The sequence below is a fragment of the Berghia stephanieae genome, chromosome 1 (genome assembly GCF_034508935.2).
Source record: "Berghia stephanieae isolate SIO BIC M18660-M18661 chromosome 1, UCSD_Bste_1.3, whole genome shotgun sequence".
NCBI classification, from domain to species: Eukaryota; Metazoa; Mollusca; class Gastropoda; order Nudibranchia; family Aeolidiidae; genus Berghia; species Berghia stephanieae.
In genome coordinates, this window is record NC_088360.1 from 17,689,120 (window position 1) to 17,706,368 (window position 17,249).

The 17,249-nt window shown below is 36.3% G+C and overlaps 1 protein-coding gene across 2 annotated transcripts in view; it reads left to right on the plus strand.

Annotated features, from left to right (window-relative positions):
• The window catches only part of LOC144969332 (cytochrome P450 3A43-like), a 26,754-nt gene extending 23,235 nt beyond the window's left edge, over positions 1 to 3,519 (plus strand). For both annotated transcript variants that reach the window (XM_078908444.1, XM_078908450.1), the window contains exons 6-8: positions 900 to 1,001; positions 1,654 to 1,833; positions 2,437 to 3,519. In XM_078908444.1, the coding sequence (XP_078764570.1) occupies positions 900 to 1,001; positions 1,654 to 1,833; positions 2,437 to 2,790 (636 nt within the window). In that variant the 3' untranslated portion in view covers positions 2,791 to 3,519. The remainder of the gene's footprint in view (positions 1 to 899; positions 1,002 to 1,653; positions 1,834 to 2,436) is intronic.
• Positions 3,520 to 17,249: the final 13,730 nt, after the last annotated feature.

Genomic DNA, 17,249 nt, shown 5'->3' on the forward strand with positions numbered 1-17,249 from the left:
CAGCAACATTTAACATGTAGGACGGGACATGACGCCTGTTAGGCGATATTACAATTTTTCGGACAAAGACAAAGCTGTTAACGGCCAGGTACTCATTTTACACCTGGGTAAGGTGAGAGAATGTGAGTAAAGAGCCTTTTCCAAGGACTAAACTATACGCCGAGGGCGAGGCTCGAACCCAGGAGTTTCCGATCCGAAAGCGAGTGTCATACCACCAGACCACATAGCCGCACAATTAGACACCTTCAAACGAAGATGATCAAACTACTTCAGCCTAAACCCGAACAATTGCTGCCACATTCAACAACTCTCTGCGCCCTGGAATACCAATAATTTCTCAAAATTGAGTCTACTTCGAGATAAATTGAGATTCAGATTAAGAATTGTTGTTTTAAATTCTGATTTTAACTCATGTTGTGGTTTATACTTATAATTTTATATTTAAAGCTTTTAAAATTCATTTTGTACGTTACCTTTTTGTCCTGAACTTTTCTAAGCAAAGACAAAATTAAATTCATTTCAGCGGGTGGTTGGATGGGAGCATCACCCTTGAATCGTATACCTATGATGTTCGCATGGGTGTACGATCCGATAGTGATGTCGTTTCTTCTTCTCTTTACTAGCCTATCCTGCTTCTTTGGTTTGTGATTGTATTTTTGACAGGGGATATTTTTTTTCTGTAAATCTTCTGCCTGTTTGTTCTTGGTTATTTATAATTTAGCTTATGATATCTTTAGGTTATGATTTTGATTTACATTTGTACTATTTTTGTTAGATTGCTTGTTTTTTTGTTTCAGCGGTCTCTCATATAACCTCAATTGTGTTGGAAGAGACCTAAAGCAACAAACAAGAAAAAATTCATTTCAGACAAAGTTTTTTTTTTCTTTTTCATTTCACAGGCCAAATCAAACCTAAAATTATTTCTGATGGCCGGAAGTGAAACAACTGCATCCAGCCTACCCGTCATGCTATACATCTTGGCAGAGAGACCAACATTGCAGGTTCATCAATCAAAAACTTAATGATTATCAATACGATGGTTCTCCTTTAACACAGCCCGTCAATCATACAGAGATGCCAACGTTAAAATTTAAAATGATGTAATCTGAGCTGCCGAGCTTATTTTTTATCTAGCGCAATAATCACTAAACGTGCTTAAATCACTTTACAAGAGATCCCAAGGCAACATGTATAATACATATCAGGCGTTATTAGTATTATAGTATATTTTTTGACAGACACAACATTATTACCGGCGAGATATTCAATTTACATTCAAGTTACAAATACCAAAAATTTTTATAAATATAAATATGCGATCCAACGTCTCAAAACTGTATTATGTCGGGATGAACCAGATGCTAAAAAGTCAAATTAAAGTTAAACTGGACAAAAATATGAATGATTGGTATTCAGCAACCTGAAATATGATATTCATTCTCCTCAATGAAGTTTATAAACTCAACCCAAGTCTGATATTTCTGGCTACAAATTTAATTTTCAGCATCTTAATCATCCCGACTGAATACCGTTTTGAGGAGAGGAGTCACATATAATGAGTTACTTAACATAACGATTTTAAACAAACTAATTGACGAACACGGCTGATTGACCAAACGTGACTTTTATTCATTTCAAATTTAATCTATACAGCTCGAGCTCCAGAAAGAATCCGACGAATGGATCGACTCACTCAAGAGAGATGCATCTCAAGTCCCACCAAAGCTGGAATCCGCATTGAAAGAGTTGCTGAGGACCTATGCGATTGCACCGTACATCAGTCGACGTACGGACGTTGATATGGACTTGGGAAATGTTAACATACCTGCAAAGGTAAATAAATTTGAGATCCATCCGGTCAATCTGGTGTATAGATATTTTTTTTATCTGACCCCCAGTCTACACAGCAATGGTTAGATCTGTCGGAAAGTACTTTGCGATAGATAGACTAGCGTCTTATCTAAAGGGAAGCAAGCAATTGCTAATGTTCGTTTCCAACTCCTGAGCCATAGGACTAATGGCTCTGAAGGGCTACTTACCTAATGCAAGAAATTGATTTCAAGCTGAACATATGATGATGATGATGATGATGATGATGATGATGATGATGATGATGATGATGATGATGATAATGATAATGATAATAATAACAATAACAACAATAATAACAGAATTAACAATAATAATAATAATATTAATATTAATAATAATAATAATAATAATAATAATAATAATAATAATAATAATAATAATAATAATATTAATAATAATAATAACAAAGCGCCGTGTGACGTCAATTTCGTACTTTGTCTAGCATGTTTTCTACACACTTTTCATATCTTTTTATAAACCAACCCAGCACAATACCGTTTTGAGGCGATGTTTCACAATCCTCATAACTTTATCATGTATTTTCATATGGCCTCTTTTTTTCAGTCTGACCTTCGAATATTCATGTGGGGCATACACAGATCTCAGAATCTCTGGATCGACTCCAAAACTTACCATCCCAATCGATTCTTGGCGCCCTCCACCGAGTCTTCTCCAACCTTTTCTACAAACACATCATCATCATCTGGTCGTTGGATGCCATTTGGAGCCGGCTCCCGTATCTGCATCGGTCAGCATTTGGCGTGGGTGGAAATGAGGCTGGTTTTGACGTACTTCCTGCACCATTTCAGTTTCCATCGAGTACCGCAGACCAAGGACTTGGACTTTTGTGTTGACTGGGAACATTCTGTAGTGCATCCCAATCGGGAGGTAGTTCTTGGTGTTGTCTCACGCCGGTAGAAATCATTTTCAACCTTTTCAAGTTGAGACTGAATTTGATTCAAGCAAATCTGACCCGCCCCGCCCCCTCTGTCCAGTATTATTATGTTGGGGCGATTCAATTTTCCAAAATATCACACAGTGGCCAGAGTATTGTCATCAATACAATAACAACCACAATTTCATAGCCCTGATCAAACGATTTTCTGAAATGAGTATAAAAATGTGAACAACAAAAGTAGGTGTGAAAGTCAGTCTAAATCTTTTCGCTTTTCTTCTACCTTTTTGAAAAGCGATGAAGGGTCTTATTTCTTTATTATCGTTTACGAATATGACAGCACATTTATGCAACGGTCAACTGGATCAGTTAAAGATCTATTTATACGCAATGTAATTATTTTACGAGCCGATTTGATTGTTTTTAAAAACCAAGTATTTAAATAGCGCAATATCCACTAAACGTGCTCAACTCGCGTTCTAAGGGTTCCCTGGCCAACAGCAACACTAAACATGTGACACGACAAGAAGCATGTCTGGGTGGGGTTCCTGACCTCCCATAGTGGGTAGGGAGGCACTTACTGTGTCTTCTATCCCCCTATATCTGTTTTCCAACATACTTTCTGTCTTTGTCTTGGGATGAGATTGCTTGCTGTTGTCATGGCCCTGGTCGATACCGTAACTGGGTTTTTTGTTGGTTTTTGTTTTGTTTTGTTTTTCTTTTTAGCAATAAAACCTTTTCCTACCACAATATCCACAGCCTTTTTACTCTCTATCTGTGTCCTGTAATAGTCACTATAGATAGTATGCGCTTGGCTAAGACGCTAACAACACCCGAGTGACGTCGACTTCATTCTATCTATACACCATATGGCTCACATTTTTGAAGAGAATAGCAAACGCATTAAAACATGAAAACAAACTATAAACAAACAAATCAATTACTGGAATTATGTTTGGATAAGCGCCTTTTGTCCCTTTTCGTTAACAATAAACAAAATATAAACAAATTATTTTTCCATTAAAATATATCACCATTGATAATTCAAACCTTCAAGAAAATGGGAATATTATTCGCAAATGTTAGGTCCTTCCAAATTATAAGTTAGGAAAACGATGGGTATTAATAGTTTACGGCCTAAAAATGATTTGCTTTGCTTTCAAGTACCGGCTTTTGATAGCCACTTGTTCATAAACAGATTAATAGAAAATAAGATTGATGGACAGATTTATAAAGAGATAGAGAGAGAGAGAGAGAGAGAGAGAGAGAGAGAGAGAGAGAGAGAGAGGACATATATATATATATATATATATATATATATATATATATATATATATATATATTTAGGAAGGGTGACGGAGTAAAAGTTAGTAAGAGAAGGCATAAAATATCAGTGTAAGTTAAGACAGCTTGAGGAAACCTAATCCACTCAACGCGTCCATGTGTAATTACAAGTGATATAAACACCTCTCACGGCTTAGCCCTTTGACTGACGGCGAAAATGATTAATGTGCATCATCATCGTGGTCAAGCCTTATCGTGACCAAGGGAAAAATGAACACAACACTGCTAGAAGCTGTTTACTATAAAAAGTAATGTACAAGAATTAGTACAACAGCATTAAAAGTGAACAAAATTAATACCAAGCATTGGCTCAAAAAACCTTCTTCAACGGCCAGGTACTCATTTTACACCTCAGTACGATGAGAGAAAGTGAGTAAAGAGCCCTTTCCAAGGACTCAACTATGCGCCGAGCGCGAGGCTCGAACCCAGAAAGGAAGACTGGGTATTAAGTGATGTATTAACGTTTTTTCTTCTGTTTTTGTCATTGACAAGAAAAGGGGTTTTGAGCCCAAAACGTTCCATTTTTGGTATTTTGTTGTATTTTGAAGTTGTTATATTCATTTTTGTACATATTACATTGAGTTGAGGTTGGATAAATAATATGCCTCGGAAAATTGAATCTAAGGTCTAAATGATTCAATTCAAAGTAAATAAACACTGACATTGCATTGATATAGAGTGAATTAGATTTATTATTTCATTCCCTGTGGACAAGTCATTAATCACCCCTACATTAAGATGACTTGATTTCTTTGAAAAATGAAGTATTTTTATAAATTATTAGTTATGAAATATCTAAGAAAATTTCTTTGAGGGGGGGGGGAGGTATTTTTTCACGGGTGTGGATTTATTAAAATCGTTTTAAAAAGTCTTGGAATAACTCACACGCAAGTTCGTGAGTTAGTTGGCATGATAAAATAACTCCTTTAATATATCCAAACCCGTGAAAGAATCCAATACAAATAGACTCTAGATTGTAAATAATTGATATCTCAACAGTCTATGTGTTTGTTTTTTACTTTAAACTGGATTGGTTATAATATGTGACCATTGGGCGAGGTTCCTGACCTCCCATAGTGAGCAGGGAGGTACTTCCTGAGTCTCCCTATATCTGTTTTCCAACATGATTTCTGTCTTTGTCTTGGGATGGGATTACTTGGTTTTGTCCTAGCTCTGGACGGTACCCTAGATGGGAGGGAAACAATCAAATGTATAGTTAGAGTTTTGGGAGATGATATTTGTTGTCATTGTAAATCATCTCTCTGTTATGTACTGTTATGATTTGATTAATATTATATATGATTTGTAAATATTTGAGTGTGTTCCTCTTAGTCGGGACCTGTGCTTGTGTCTGGATGAGACTTTTAGGTGATCTCAAACTAAGAACTTTGACAATGTGCTCTTGGAATCTACATCTATTTCCTAGTTGAACCAATTCCTCCTTGTCTTACCTTTTCTTGGGTGCTTTAATTGTAATTCTAAAACTTTTAACTATCCCATTTTCTTTCTTTTTACTGGTGGTGATATGACCTTAATGTGTTGCAAGCGCCATAAAACCCTTAAAAACAAAAATCAAACAATATATGACCCACCCCATCTGAGCGTTATCTTGTTGGGGTGAGTTAGATACTCAAATTCGAATTTATAGACAAAATTATAAGACTTGGAATAAGTTGAAATGGTTTATTGGGGACAGTTAGGACACTTTCCTAAAATGACAAAAACTGTAATGTCTCATCCCCCCAACACCCTGAGAAATTCTAAAAGTTACGAGAAATTGATTTTCAATTTGAAAACTTTTCTGATACAGAATTACATAGTTGTGATACAGAACCACAACCAATCATCAACCCACATCACAGAAATGTTCTGGGTGGGGTTCCTACCTCCCATAGTGGGCAGGGAGGTACTTATTGTGTCTTCGATCCCCCTATATCTGTTCTCCAACTTGCATTCTGTCTTTGTCTTGGACTGATATTACTTGGTTTTGTCCTGGCCCTGCTCGGGGTCCTGGCTGGGAGGGAAACAATAAAATGCATAGTTATTGTTTTGGGAGATGATATTATTTTCCTTGTAAATCATCTCTCTGTTATGTATTATTATATTTGTTATAATTTATAATGTAAGCATTTGAGTGTATTCCTCTTAGTTGGGGCCGTGCTTGTGTCCAGATGAGACTTATTGGTGATCTCAACCTAAGTACATTGGTTGGATGCTCTTGGAATCTACATCTGATCCCTATTTGTTCCCAGTTCCCCTTTGTCTTACTTTTTCTTGGATGCTTTAATTGTAATTCTAGAACTTTTTGCCATCCCATTTTCTTCCTTTTTACTGGCGCTGATATAACCTAAATGTGTTGCAAGCGCCGTAAAACTCTTAAAAACAAACAAAACAAAATAGAAATGTTGCGTCTATCTTCAGTACTGAAGCTGCAACAGTATTCATTGGATTGGATTGGATATGGTTCATTTCGTGATAATATCGGATTGACGCGGTGGGTCAAATATTTCTATCCGATAATTATTGAGCTTTTTTTTTTAATCTAGAGCAATATCCACTAAACGTGCTCAAAGCGCTTTACAAGGGGTCCCCAGCCAACAGCAACACTTAACATGTAGGACGGAACATAACGCCTGTTAGGCAATATTACAATTTTTCGGACAAAGACAGCGCTGTTAACGGCCAGGTACTCATTTTACACCTGTGTACGGTGAGAGAAAGTGAGTAAAGAGCCTTTTCTAAGGACTCGACTATGCGCCGAGCGCGAGGCTCGAACCCAGAACCTTCCGATCCGAAAGCGAGTGTCATACTACTAGACCACATCGCCGCACTAGTGAAGAACCCGCAATATTTGCGGAGAAAAAAAGGCAATCACGACCCAGCACTCATTTATTTCAATTCTTATAGTATTGTGGAAAATAACAAAGATCGAGACGAATCTTCTAAGCCATCAACGTTTAAAACAGGTTCGGTAATAACGTATTTAAGTGCGCGCAAATGAATTTGGCCGAAAGCGATTCTCAACGTCAAATGATCGATCATATCAGATATAATGCCCTATTGAACGTAGACACCGTTTTTACGTACTCTCACGAATGAAAGGGCGCAGAAACGCTGTGTATATGCTCTTACATACGAACAAGCAGAGTCTACCCTTTTTATTATTATTATTATTATTATTATTATTATTATTATTATTATTATTATTATTATTATTATTATTATTAATTATTATTATTTTATTTTTTCATTTTTCCAAGGACTCAACTATGCGCCGAGCGAGGCTCGAACTCAGGACCTTCCGATCCGAAAGCGAGTGTCATACCACAAGACCACATAGTCGCATATTATGCTCTCATTAAAATGGGGTGACTTCTCAATGTGCAATGGAGTTTTCTGTTTAAGATCTTTGATTGTTTTATGTTATTGATTCTTATCGGCAGCTAACCGTAATCGAAGTCAACGATAAAGGTGAAAATGGATCTGAAAGTTTAGTAAAATGCCATAGTTAAGGTCAACACTGGGAATGACGGATAGTCTGGTACAGGTTTCATACTGCAGGTCCCATAGATGGAACGAAAATGACGTCACTCAAGCCTTTGTTATTGTATTTTGCCATCCGCGTTTGTTAGTGATTCTCACTAAACTGTATCAACTACATTATAAAAGTTCGTGGTTACACACAGATAGTATGCGCTTGGCTAAGAAGATCACAACATTGCCATCCGGAAGTATAACGGACCAACACGCACAATTGTGTGTGTCCATGAACATTTATAGTCGGGTTAATACAATTCAGTGAGCATTACTCATAAACACGGATGGCAAAAAACAATAACAAAGACTTGAGTGTTGTCATTTTCGAACTATCTATACGATTACTCGGATAAACGTTTTCATGAAAGTAATGGTATTTTTTACGTTTTGTATTGTTTGTATTTATTTTCTTGATATTATTTTTCTTATCCTTTCAATTGGATTCAATAGTCTGACGTCACGTCGCCCAGCAACCGCGGCCATCTTGGTTCTAAACCAAGAAAATCGGTACTGTTTATTCTTCATACTGGCTAGAACTTTTCATATGTCATGTGATCAGAATGTATAAAAGTCAAAACATGATCATATTTATGTCTTTCTCCTCTGGATACACTTTTATGCGCGTCAGAGAAATATTTCATAACGGCGTCCGCCATTGTTCCGATAGTTTAGAGCCAGTGTTACTAAGTTACTATGCGTCATTACGAGGGAAGTGACGTCATGACTGTTGAAGCGTATTCTTATCATTCTTTTAGTCTTTAGCATTCACGTCATCTTTTTTGTTATATGCATTGGACCTTACTATGAACGTTTATTATTATAGGTAGTCCGAAGATGACGTCACTCAGGTCTTTGTTATTGTTTTTTTTGCCATCCGCGTTTATGAGTAATGCTCACTGAACTGTATTAACCTTACTTTAGATAGTTCGAAGATGACGTCACTCGGGTCTTTGTTATTGTTTTTTGCCATCCGCGTTTATGAGTAATGCTCACTGAACTGTATTAACCCGACTATAGATAGAATGCGGTTGGCCAAGGAGTTCACAACATTGCCATCCGGAAGTATAACGGACCAACACACAAACTCTGTGTAATCATGAACTTTTATAGTCGGGTTAATACAGTTTAGTGAGAACAACTCACAAACGCGGATGGCAAAAACAATAACAAAGGCCTGAGTGACGTCATCTGCATACTATCTATAAACGTTCATAGATACACACAGTTTTGTGTGTTGGTCCGTTATACTTCCGGATGGCAATGTTATGAGCTTCTTAGCCGAGCGCATACTCTCGATAGAACACGTCAATGGATTACCAGACTCAATGTGCTTCAAGTTATTCATCTATTCCCCCAGCAGACCATAAAGAACCACATTTCCATTTCATACAGTTCTAATCGACTGGTTGGCGTCTCTTACAGTATTCGTCCCTGTTTTGTAGTCATGTACCCTTTTTTGTACCTGAGTTGTGTAGCGTAATGTGTATAAAGTTTCTTACCCAAGGACTAACAATTGGGACCAGGATTTTCCACGATCACCGTCACCCATCCAGACACTGATCACGCCTACTGTCGAATGGCTTTTTCTGACTTGACGAGACACTGCACCGCATAGCCACGGAGCCACAAACTACAAACTTATCTTCAGTTTCATTATTATCACCGTCATCCTCATTATCATCATCATCATCATCATCATCATCACCATCATCATCATCATCCTCATCATCATCATTATCATCAGAATCACAACTATTGTCATCACCACCACATTATTCACTTCACCACCACCACAACCATCATCATCATCACCACTTTCTTTCTTTATCTCTTTCACTCTATATATCTATCAATCCATCTATCTATCTCGCTCTATCAATCTGTCTATTTAGCTATTTAACAAATTAACTAGCTCTCTCTTCCTCCTTTCTGTCTCTTTCTATCTCTCTATATCTCTCCATAATTCTTTTTTCTTTATATATATATATATATATATATATATATATATATATATATATATATATGTGTGTGTGTGTGTGTGTGTGTGTGTGTCTGTGTGTGTGTTTATGAATACATCATTCTCCTCTCTCTCTCTCTCTCTCTCTCTCTCTCTCCTCTCTCTCTTCTCTTCTTTCGCTCCTCTCTACTTTCTTTCTACTTCTATATTCTGCTCTCTTCTATCTTCTATTTTTTCTTTCTTTCATCTTCTCTTTTCTATTCTTTCTTCTCTCTCTTTCTTCTTCTTCTCTTCTCCTCTCTCTTCTCTCTCTCCCTCTCTCTCTCTCTCTCTCTCTCTCTCTCGCTCTCTCTTTCTTTCTACTTCTATATTTCGCTCCCTCTCTATCTTTCTATTTTTTACTTTCTATATCAATAGCTCTCTTTTTCTCTTTCTTTCTTTCTCTCTCTTTCTAGGTCTATCTCTCCCCCCCTCTCTCTCTCTCTCTCTCTCTCTCTCTCTCTCTCTCTCTCTTTCTACCTATCTATCTATCCCTCCATCTATCACTCTCTGATCCCACCTGAAAGGGGGAGATATAGATAACAAAGATAGATTGTCAATGTCAGTCAGTAATTAATAACACGTGTAAATCAGGCCGTTTTGGCTACACGACTTCTCTGTGATGGCAGTGTGGTATGTGCGATGCAATTCTACGCTGGGTCACGATATCACGATATCACGTTATGTTAGCTTCTGAGAGTTCATTGTTTTTATGGTTTTTGTACGTTTGTTCGTTTGCTTGTTTGTTGCTATTTTCGCCATCTTTCTCATCAAATTAAAGTAACTTTGTCTCACTGTCAATTTGGAGTATTTCAAAATGTACGTACGTCGCGATGGCCCGGGTTTGAGAATAATTTTTTCCAAGATTGGGGTCATTTAAATCGATCGATTCTGCCCAAATTTTAATACGTGTTTTTCCAGGGTACGACAGTTAACTGTTTAAAGGCTTGACTTATTATCCAAAAATGTCAATTACCACAATCACCGTACTCAGGTGTAAAATGAGTACCTGGTCGTTAACAGCGTTGTCTCTGTCCGAAAAAATTGTAACATCGCCTAACAGGCGTCATGTCCCGTCCTTAATGTTAAATGTTGCTGTTGGCCAGGGACCCCTTGTAAAGCGCTTTGAGCACATTTAGTGGATATTGCGCTATATAAAAGCTCATTTTAAAAAATAGATATACTTCATTTGGTCTAAAACTAGCAAAACAAAATTTCCCATAGAGGCAAAATTCCCCATTTACGGTACATATTTTGTACATTGAGTTTCATATTTTAACAGTGAGCGTGTCACATTTATTGTTTTTATAATCATTTTCTTCGTTTAATCGAAACATGGATTACAAAATGAGTTTCGTGTTTTATGCCTCTTTTCTCTTAAAGATAGCGAGCGATAAAACAATGGATATGGACTCATTAACCAGTTAACTGCTACTCTCTGGAATGACACCGTATCTATAAAAATTTGGCCAGAAAATCGACCTTCAATCATCGATCTAAATGACCCCCATTTTGGCAAACAAACACAAAAACAAACTCTCAGATCAGGGACCCTGCGAGGTCCCAGGTTTGAGACTTTTTTTGCCAAGATGAGAGTCATTTAAATCGATCGATATTTGAAGGACGAGTTTTGTGGCCAATTTTTTAAAAATCGCGTCTTTGCAGAGTATGACAATAAAACTGGTTAAATACTATTTCAGAATAGAAATAATATGTCTCGTGCATTCGTTTGAGTGGCCATAGAACAATTACATGAAACAATAACTTTGCATATTTCTATGCATGTTGAATAAGGAATTGCTATAAAACTCCTTTGGCATGTCATCGGAGGAAGGTTTGTGTTTACGACCGACACAAAACTCTACTCATTGTGTAATGAAGCGTTCAGGGCAATAAAACAACACTGTACTCACCCATTTTCATTATTCATGGGGTGCTTGGCTCGTGAATCCTTTGATGTCTCAACATTGCTAAATGGGATTGGTTTTTAAAAATACAACATAAGAATGAATATCAAATATTTTGATTTTAACATTACAAGACTCTTACATGCGTCTCTTCTGTACATTTTTAGCCCTTAAGATTTGGAACCTGTTTATTGTCATTTAGTTTGTCCTGCAGTGTGTTATGAAATAACTAAAACAAAAAATAAAATTCCCTTTATTCCCAAAGGATTGGTTACTGTGCGGCTATCGAAAGGTCCTGGGTTCGAGCCTCGCGCTCGGCGCATAGTTGAGTCCTTGGAAAAGGCTCTTTACTCACATTCTCTCACCGTACTCAGGTGTAAAACGAGTACCTGGTCGTTAACAGTGTTGTCTTTGTCCGCAAAAATTGTAATATCGCCTAACAGGCGTCATGTCCCGTCCTACATGTTAAATGTTGCTGTTGACCAGGGACCCCTTGTAAAGCGCTTTGAGCACATTTAGTGGATATTGCGCTATATAAATGCTCAATTTCATATATATATATTTTTTTTATTCATCCCATAGGGGAAATGTGTCTCTAGGGTTTTGACAAGGGAAGATTGGAATAGGGAATAAGATTAGCGGAAGAGTAGCGTCCCTTGATTGGACGTCACCCATAGTCTGTGACGTCACCGGCAGAAAAATTATTAGAGAGAGAACGTCATGTTGGTTGTCTCTGGTCCTCGCTCTCTCTCTAATAATTTTCTGCCGGTGACGTCACAGACTATGGGTGACGTCCAATCAAGGGACGCTACTTTTCCGCTAATCTCATTCCCTATAACCACAAACTGAGCTAAGGCGTGGTGACTTGCTCAAGGCCACACAGCGCAGAGGGTATTCGAACTCGGTACCTTTTGGGTACGAAGAAAAGACCGTACCACTGAGCCACGCTGACCCATTCGTTGATATCGATGCTTTGCGATTAGTTAAAATAATCGCAACATCCGCCTGCTGGATATACCAACACACAAAGCTGTATGTAACCTTAAACGTCTATCGTCTGATTGATATAATTTAGTGAGAGCTACTGTTAAAAAAAAGGCTGGCAATCAACAATAACAATAAATAATATCTGAGTGACGTCAATTTCGTTCTTTCTATTACTGAGATATTAAATCCTCGGTTATCTAAAATAAAAAAAAAGACAAATTAGATATAGGCGTTGTCTTCTTAGTGCAACATGCCGGCATAACAGCTTTGAAGTTAATCGGATTGTTATAGATAGGGCATGGACGAGATTGCATCACAGTGCAGTTAATTTTGATGTTATTTCTTTCACGTGCAGAGAGTGTGAGTTGTGAGGAAATGCTATACGCTATGATAAGCTGTTGATTCGATTTTGGCACTGGCATTCGGCCATGAATGCTCCAACCTTTTGGTGTATTGGTTTGGGCTCTTTATCAAGTTATACACTTTAGTTATATAAAAAGATCATTACAGCAAAAGAATCGCTTTGAATATTTTCTTATTAATCATTGTATTTCTGAACATTGCTGGTAATAAGCATATGCAATATTGTTTTTGTTGTTAATGTACAAACATTTTTATGAAATAATATATTTGCATTCTAAGTTGCTTGTGACCGATGACACCAAAAAGCAACATTTTCTCCAATAGTTGGTAATATTATTGTACTATGATTGTTGTTGATTGTGTCTTTTTGTCTATAACTTACTAAATAAATTTTGATACTCAACAAAAATCATTTGGTTATTGAGTTTTTTGTCTCATTTTGGTGTCACCGGTCACAGGTGACACCAGCAACCTATAGGCATTGTTGACGATATTATGCTGCGTTAGACCATAAAGTTATCTAAAGGGCCTTTGATTCATGAAGTACAGGGTTTTTGCTACACATATAGAAACATGAATGGACTATTATGTCACTTTTATTTTGAGAAAAAAAAATGGCACCTTTTGACCTTGGCTCATATATATTTTTTTTATTCATCCCGTAGGGGAAATGTGTCTCTAGGGTTTTGACAAGGGAAGACTGGAATAGGGAAAGAGATTAGCGGAAGAGTAGCGTCCCTTGATTGGACGTCACCCATAGTCTGTGACGTCACCGGCAGAAAAATTATTAGAGAGAGAACGTCATGTTGGTTGTGCCCATGCGTCTCTCGTCCTCGCTCTCTCTCTAATAATTTTTCTGCCGGTGACGTCACAGACTATGGGTGACGTCCAATCAAGGGACGCTACTCTTCCGCTAATCTCATTCCCTATAACCACAAACTGAGCTAAGGCGTGGTGACTTGCTCAAGGCCACACAGCGCAGAGGGTATTCGAACTCGGTACCTTTTGGGTACGAAGAAAAGACCGTACCACTGAGCCACGCTGACCCATTCGTTGATATCGATGCTTTGCGATTAGTTAAAATAATCGCAACATCCGCCTGCCGGATATACCAACACACAAAGCTATATGTAACCTTAAACGTCTATCGTCTGATTGATATAATTTAGTGAGAGCTACTGTTAAAAAAAGGCTGGCAATCAACAATAACAATAAATAATATCTGAGTGACGTCAATTTCGTTCTTTCTATTACTGAGATATTAAATCCTCGGTTATCTAAAATAAAAAAAGACAAATTAGATATAGGCGTTGTCTTCTTAGTGCAACATGCCGGCATAACAGCTTTGTAGTTAATCGGATTGTTATAGATAGGGCATGGACGAGATTGCATCACAGTGCAGTTAATTTTGATGTTATTTCTTTCACGTGCGGAGAGTGTGAGTTGTGAGGAAATGCTATACGCTATGATAAGCTGTTGATTCGATTTTGGCACTGGCATTCGGCCATGAATGCTCCAACCTTTTGGTGTATTGGTTTGGGCTCTTTATCAAGTTATACACTTTAGTTATATAAAAAGATCATTACAGCAAAAGAATCGCTTTGAATATTTTCTTATTAATCATTGTATTTCCAATCCAATTTAGCCCATTAAAAATAACATATTTACTAGTAGGGATTTCAATCACGGACCGATTACATTTAGTGCGGTTTAAACTTTTTAATTAGGCTAGAGAAAAATATAAATGTGCATTTTACTCAAATGCCGATACTTGAGATTCTACAATTTTTATTGCCGTTTTGCAAGAATAGTCGATGGTTGAAAGAAGGATCGAACAATAGGGAACAAAAGTATTTTGTCAAAAACCGGTTCCAATCTCACTGGAAGTGTAAAACCACTCTTTGGAGGACTGGTTACATAGCTTGTGTATTTTATCTTCTGGTTTTCAGAGTGATGGCATTTCGTTTTCTAGTCTATATAATATACTGGATCATCCATCCTGGCTATATTACGTCTTGTAATCATAAGAATCTGCCTATATTATATCCTGCTGCTAAATTAGATATGCCACATTATGATTCAATATGTAATACATGCATTACAAGTCATCTAAAGGACTGATTACATACACACTTCCAATGATTTTGGAACTGGAAGAGTAGAATGTGTGACGTCAAGACTTCTTTGCCCTATTCACCTGTCAAGCACGAACCATGAAATGCGCCTGTTATCCATACTGACCCGAGAAAATCACAGTATTCTACAATCAGTTAATAGAGCAGTTTTCGATTACCTTTATCGAATACAGCAACCTTTGAAACCATCCTATACAGAGCAGCTTTCACCGAAAAGCAGTTCGTGCCCTACTTTCACAGGTGTTTTTGAGTACGCTAAGTTTGCCAGAATGTTTTCCACTAAGCGAGGTGATCAATTTCGTGTCTGTAACTTTGGACGAACATGAAAGGACCACTTCACATCAATATTATTGCAGTTTACATCTGGTAACCATGAAACATTCCAAGACAATACATACGTATGTCTTCTGTCTATTAGAACGAGTAGTAATACTTCAGAACGTCTAACTGTTTTCGACACAGGAGAAGACTTGATAAGTAGAATGCAGGTTTTACAAATACCCAAGCGGACAGATTTTACATAAAAGTAGTCCCTTGGAGCCCATTGAGCGGAGTTCATTGCTATTTTGCAAAATGAAATAGAAATAAATATTTGCTTTTACCATTTGGACGGGCAACAAAGTACTTTGCCCCATCCAACTTAGAGTTAGTATCCTATTAAAATAATATAATGGCCGATACCAGACAATGTTTCTGGAACTGATAAAACAATACGCACTGGATGGGATTTGTATTATCATTATGACGGATTCTAATAGCACCATTTTGATCCGTTTGACATAACAACAAATCTACCTGTGAATGCCCTTTTTGTGACTCATCAAAACAAGCTTGGGAGTCCATTAATCACAGCTGACCGTCAATAGCATAGGTTGCATCGCATGTGCAAGTCTTTGACATGGAAGTTGTTCACTCCTTTACACTCTCCGCGAGGACGAGAGACGCATGCGCAAAACCAACATGACGTTCTCTCTCTCTTATAACTTTTCCGCCGGTGACGTCACAGACTATGGGTGACGTCCAATCAAGGGACGCTACTCTTCCGCTAATCGCATTCCCTATAGATAACTTATTTTCCAATCTGGATGTTAAACTTTTCAGGTGGCTTCAATCAATTAAATGGATATTGAGGCTATAGAATTTTTGTTCATCACCCAGTGATGAAAATGAGCGTTATAAATGTCATGTACTATTATTATTATTATTATTATTATTATTATTATTATTATTATTATTATTATTATTATTATATTATTATTATTATTATTATTATTTATTATTATTATTATTATTATTATTATTATTATTATTATTATTATTATTATTATTATTATTATTATTATTATTTTATTATTATTATTATTATTATTATATTATTATTATTATTATTATTATTATTATTATTATTATTATTATTTATTATTATCATTATTATTATTAGTAGTATCATAATACTATAGATATTGCTATGAAAGATCTAAATAAAAGTAGTCTGAAGTGGCTTTTTAAATAAAAGTTTAAACATAGATTTTAAAGTTATATGTACAAACAGCCAAGAGTCGACTTTTAAAACCGGTTAAGTGACACTCATGTTATAGAAACTGACTTGAAAGTCTCTTTCATTCTATTTGGGTCCTGGGTGGCAACCTTGGGTTGGCTGAACTTAGCAAACATTCAGGATATTTCTCATAGTAGTAGTAGTAATAATAATAATAATAATAATAATAATAATAATAATAATAATAATAATAATAATAATAATAATAATAATAATAATATAATAATAATAATAATAATAATACTTTATTGCATCCCAAAAAGGAATTTTTTTTTTGTACAGACGTGTTATAATTTACACAATAAGATAATAATACAATGGAAATAGGATGTATATATATCTATATATATATATATATATATATATATATATATATATATATATATATATATATATATATATAAAAGGAGCAGCTCCATAACCAGAGCTGCGCTTTATAATATGAATAATTTCAACACTGTATAATAGTTAAAACTGTCACTATAAAGTAACGTAAACAAGTCTTTCCCTCTTTAATTCACTACATTAACGACAAATATAACGATTTCCTATGAATGAAATAAAGGAAAAGCAGGTTGGTTTTGAATGTCACATCAACAAGTGTTATGTGTTGAATGGGTCTTCTCATACACCTGCTTAGTTGAAGAAGCTCTTT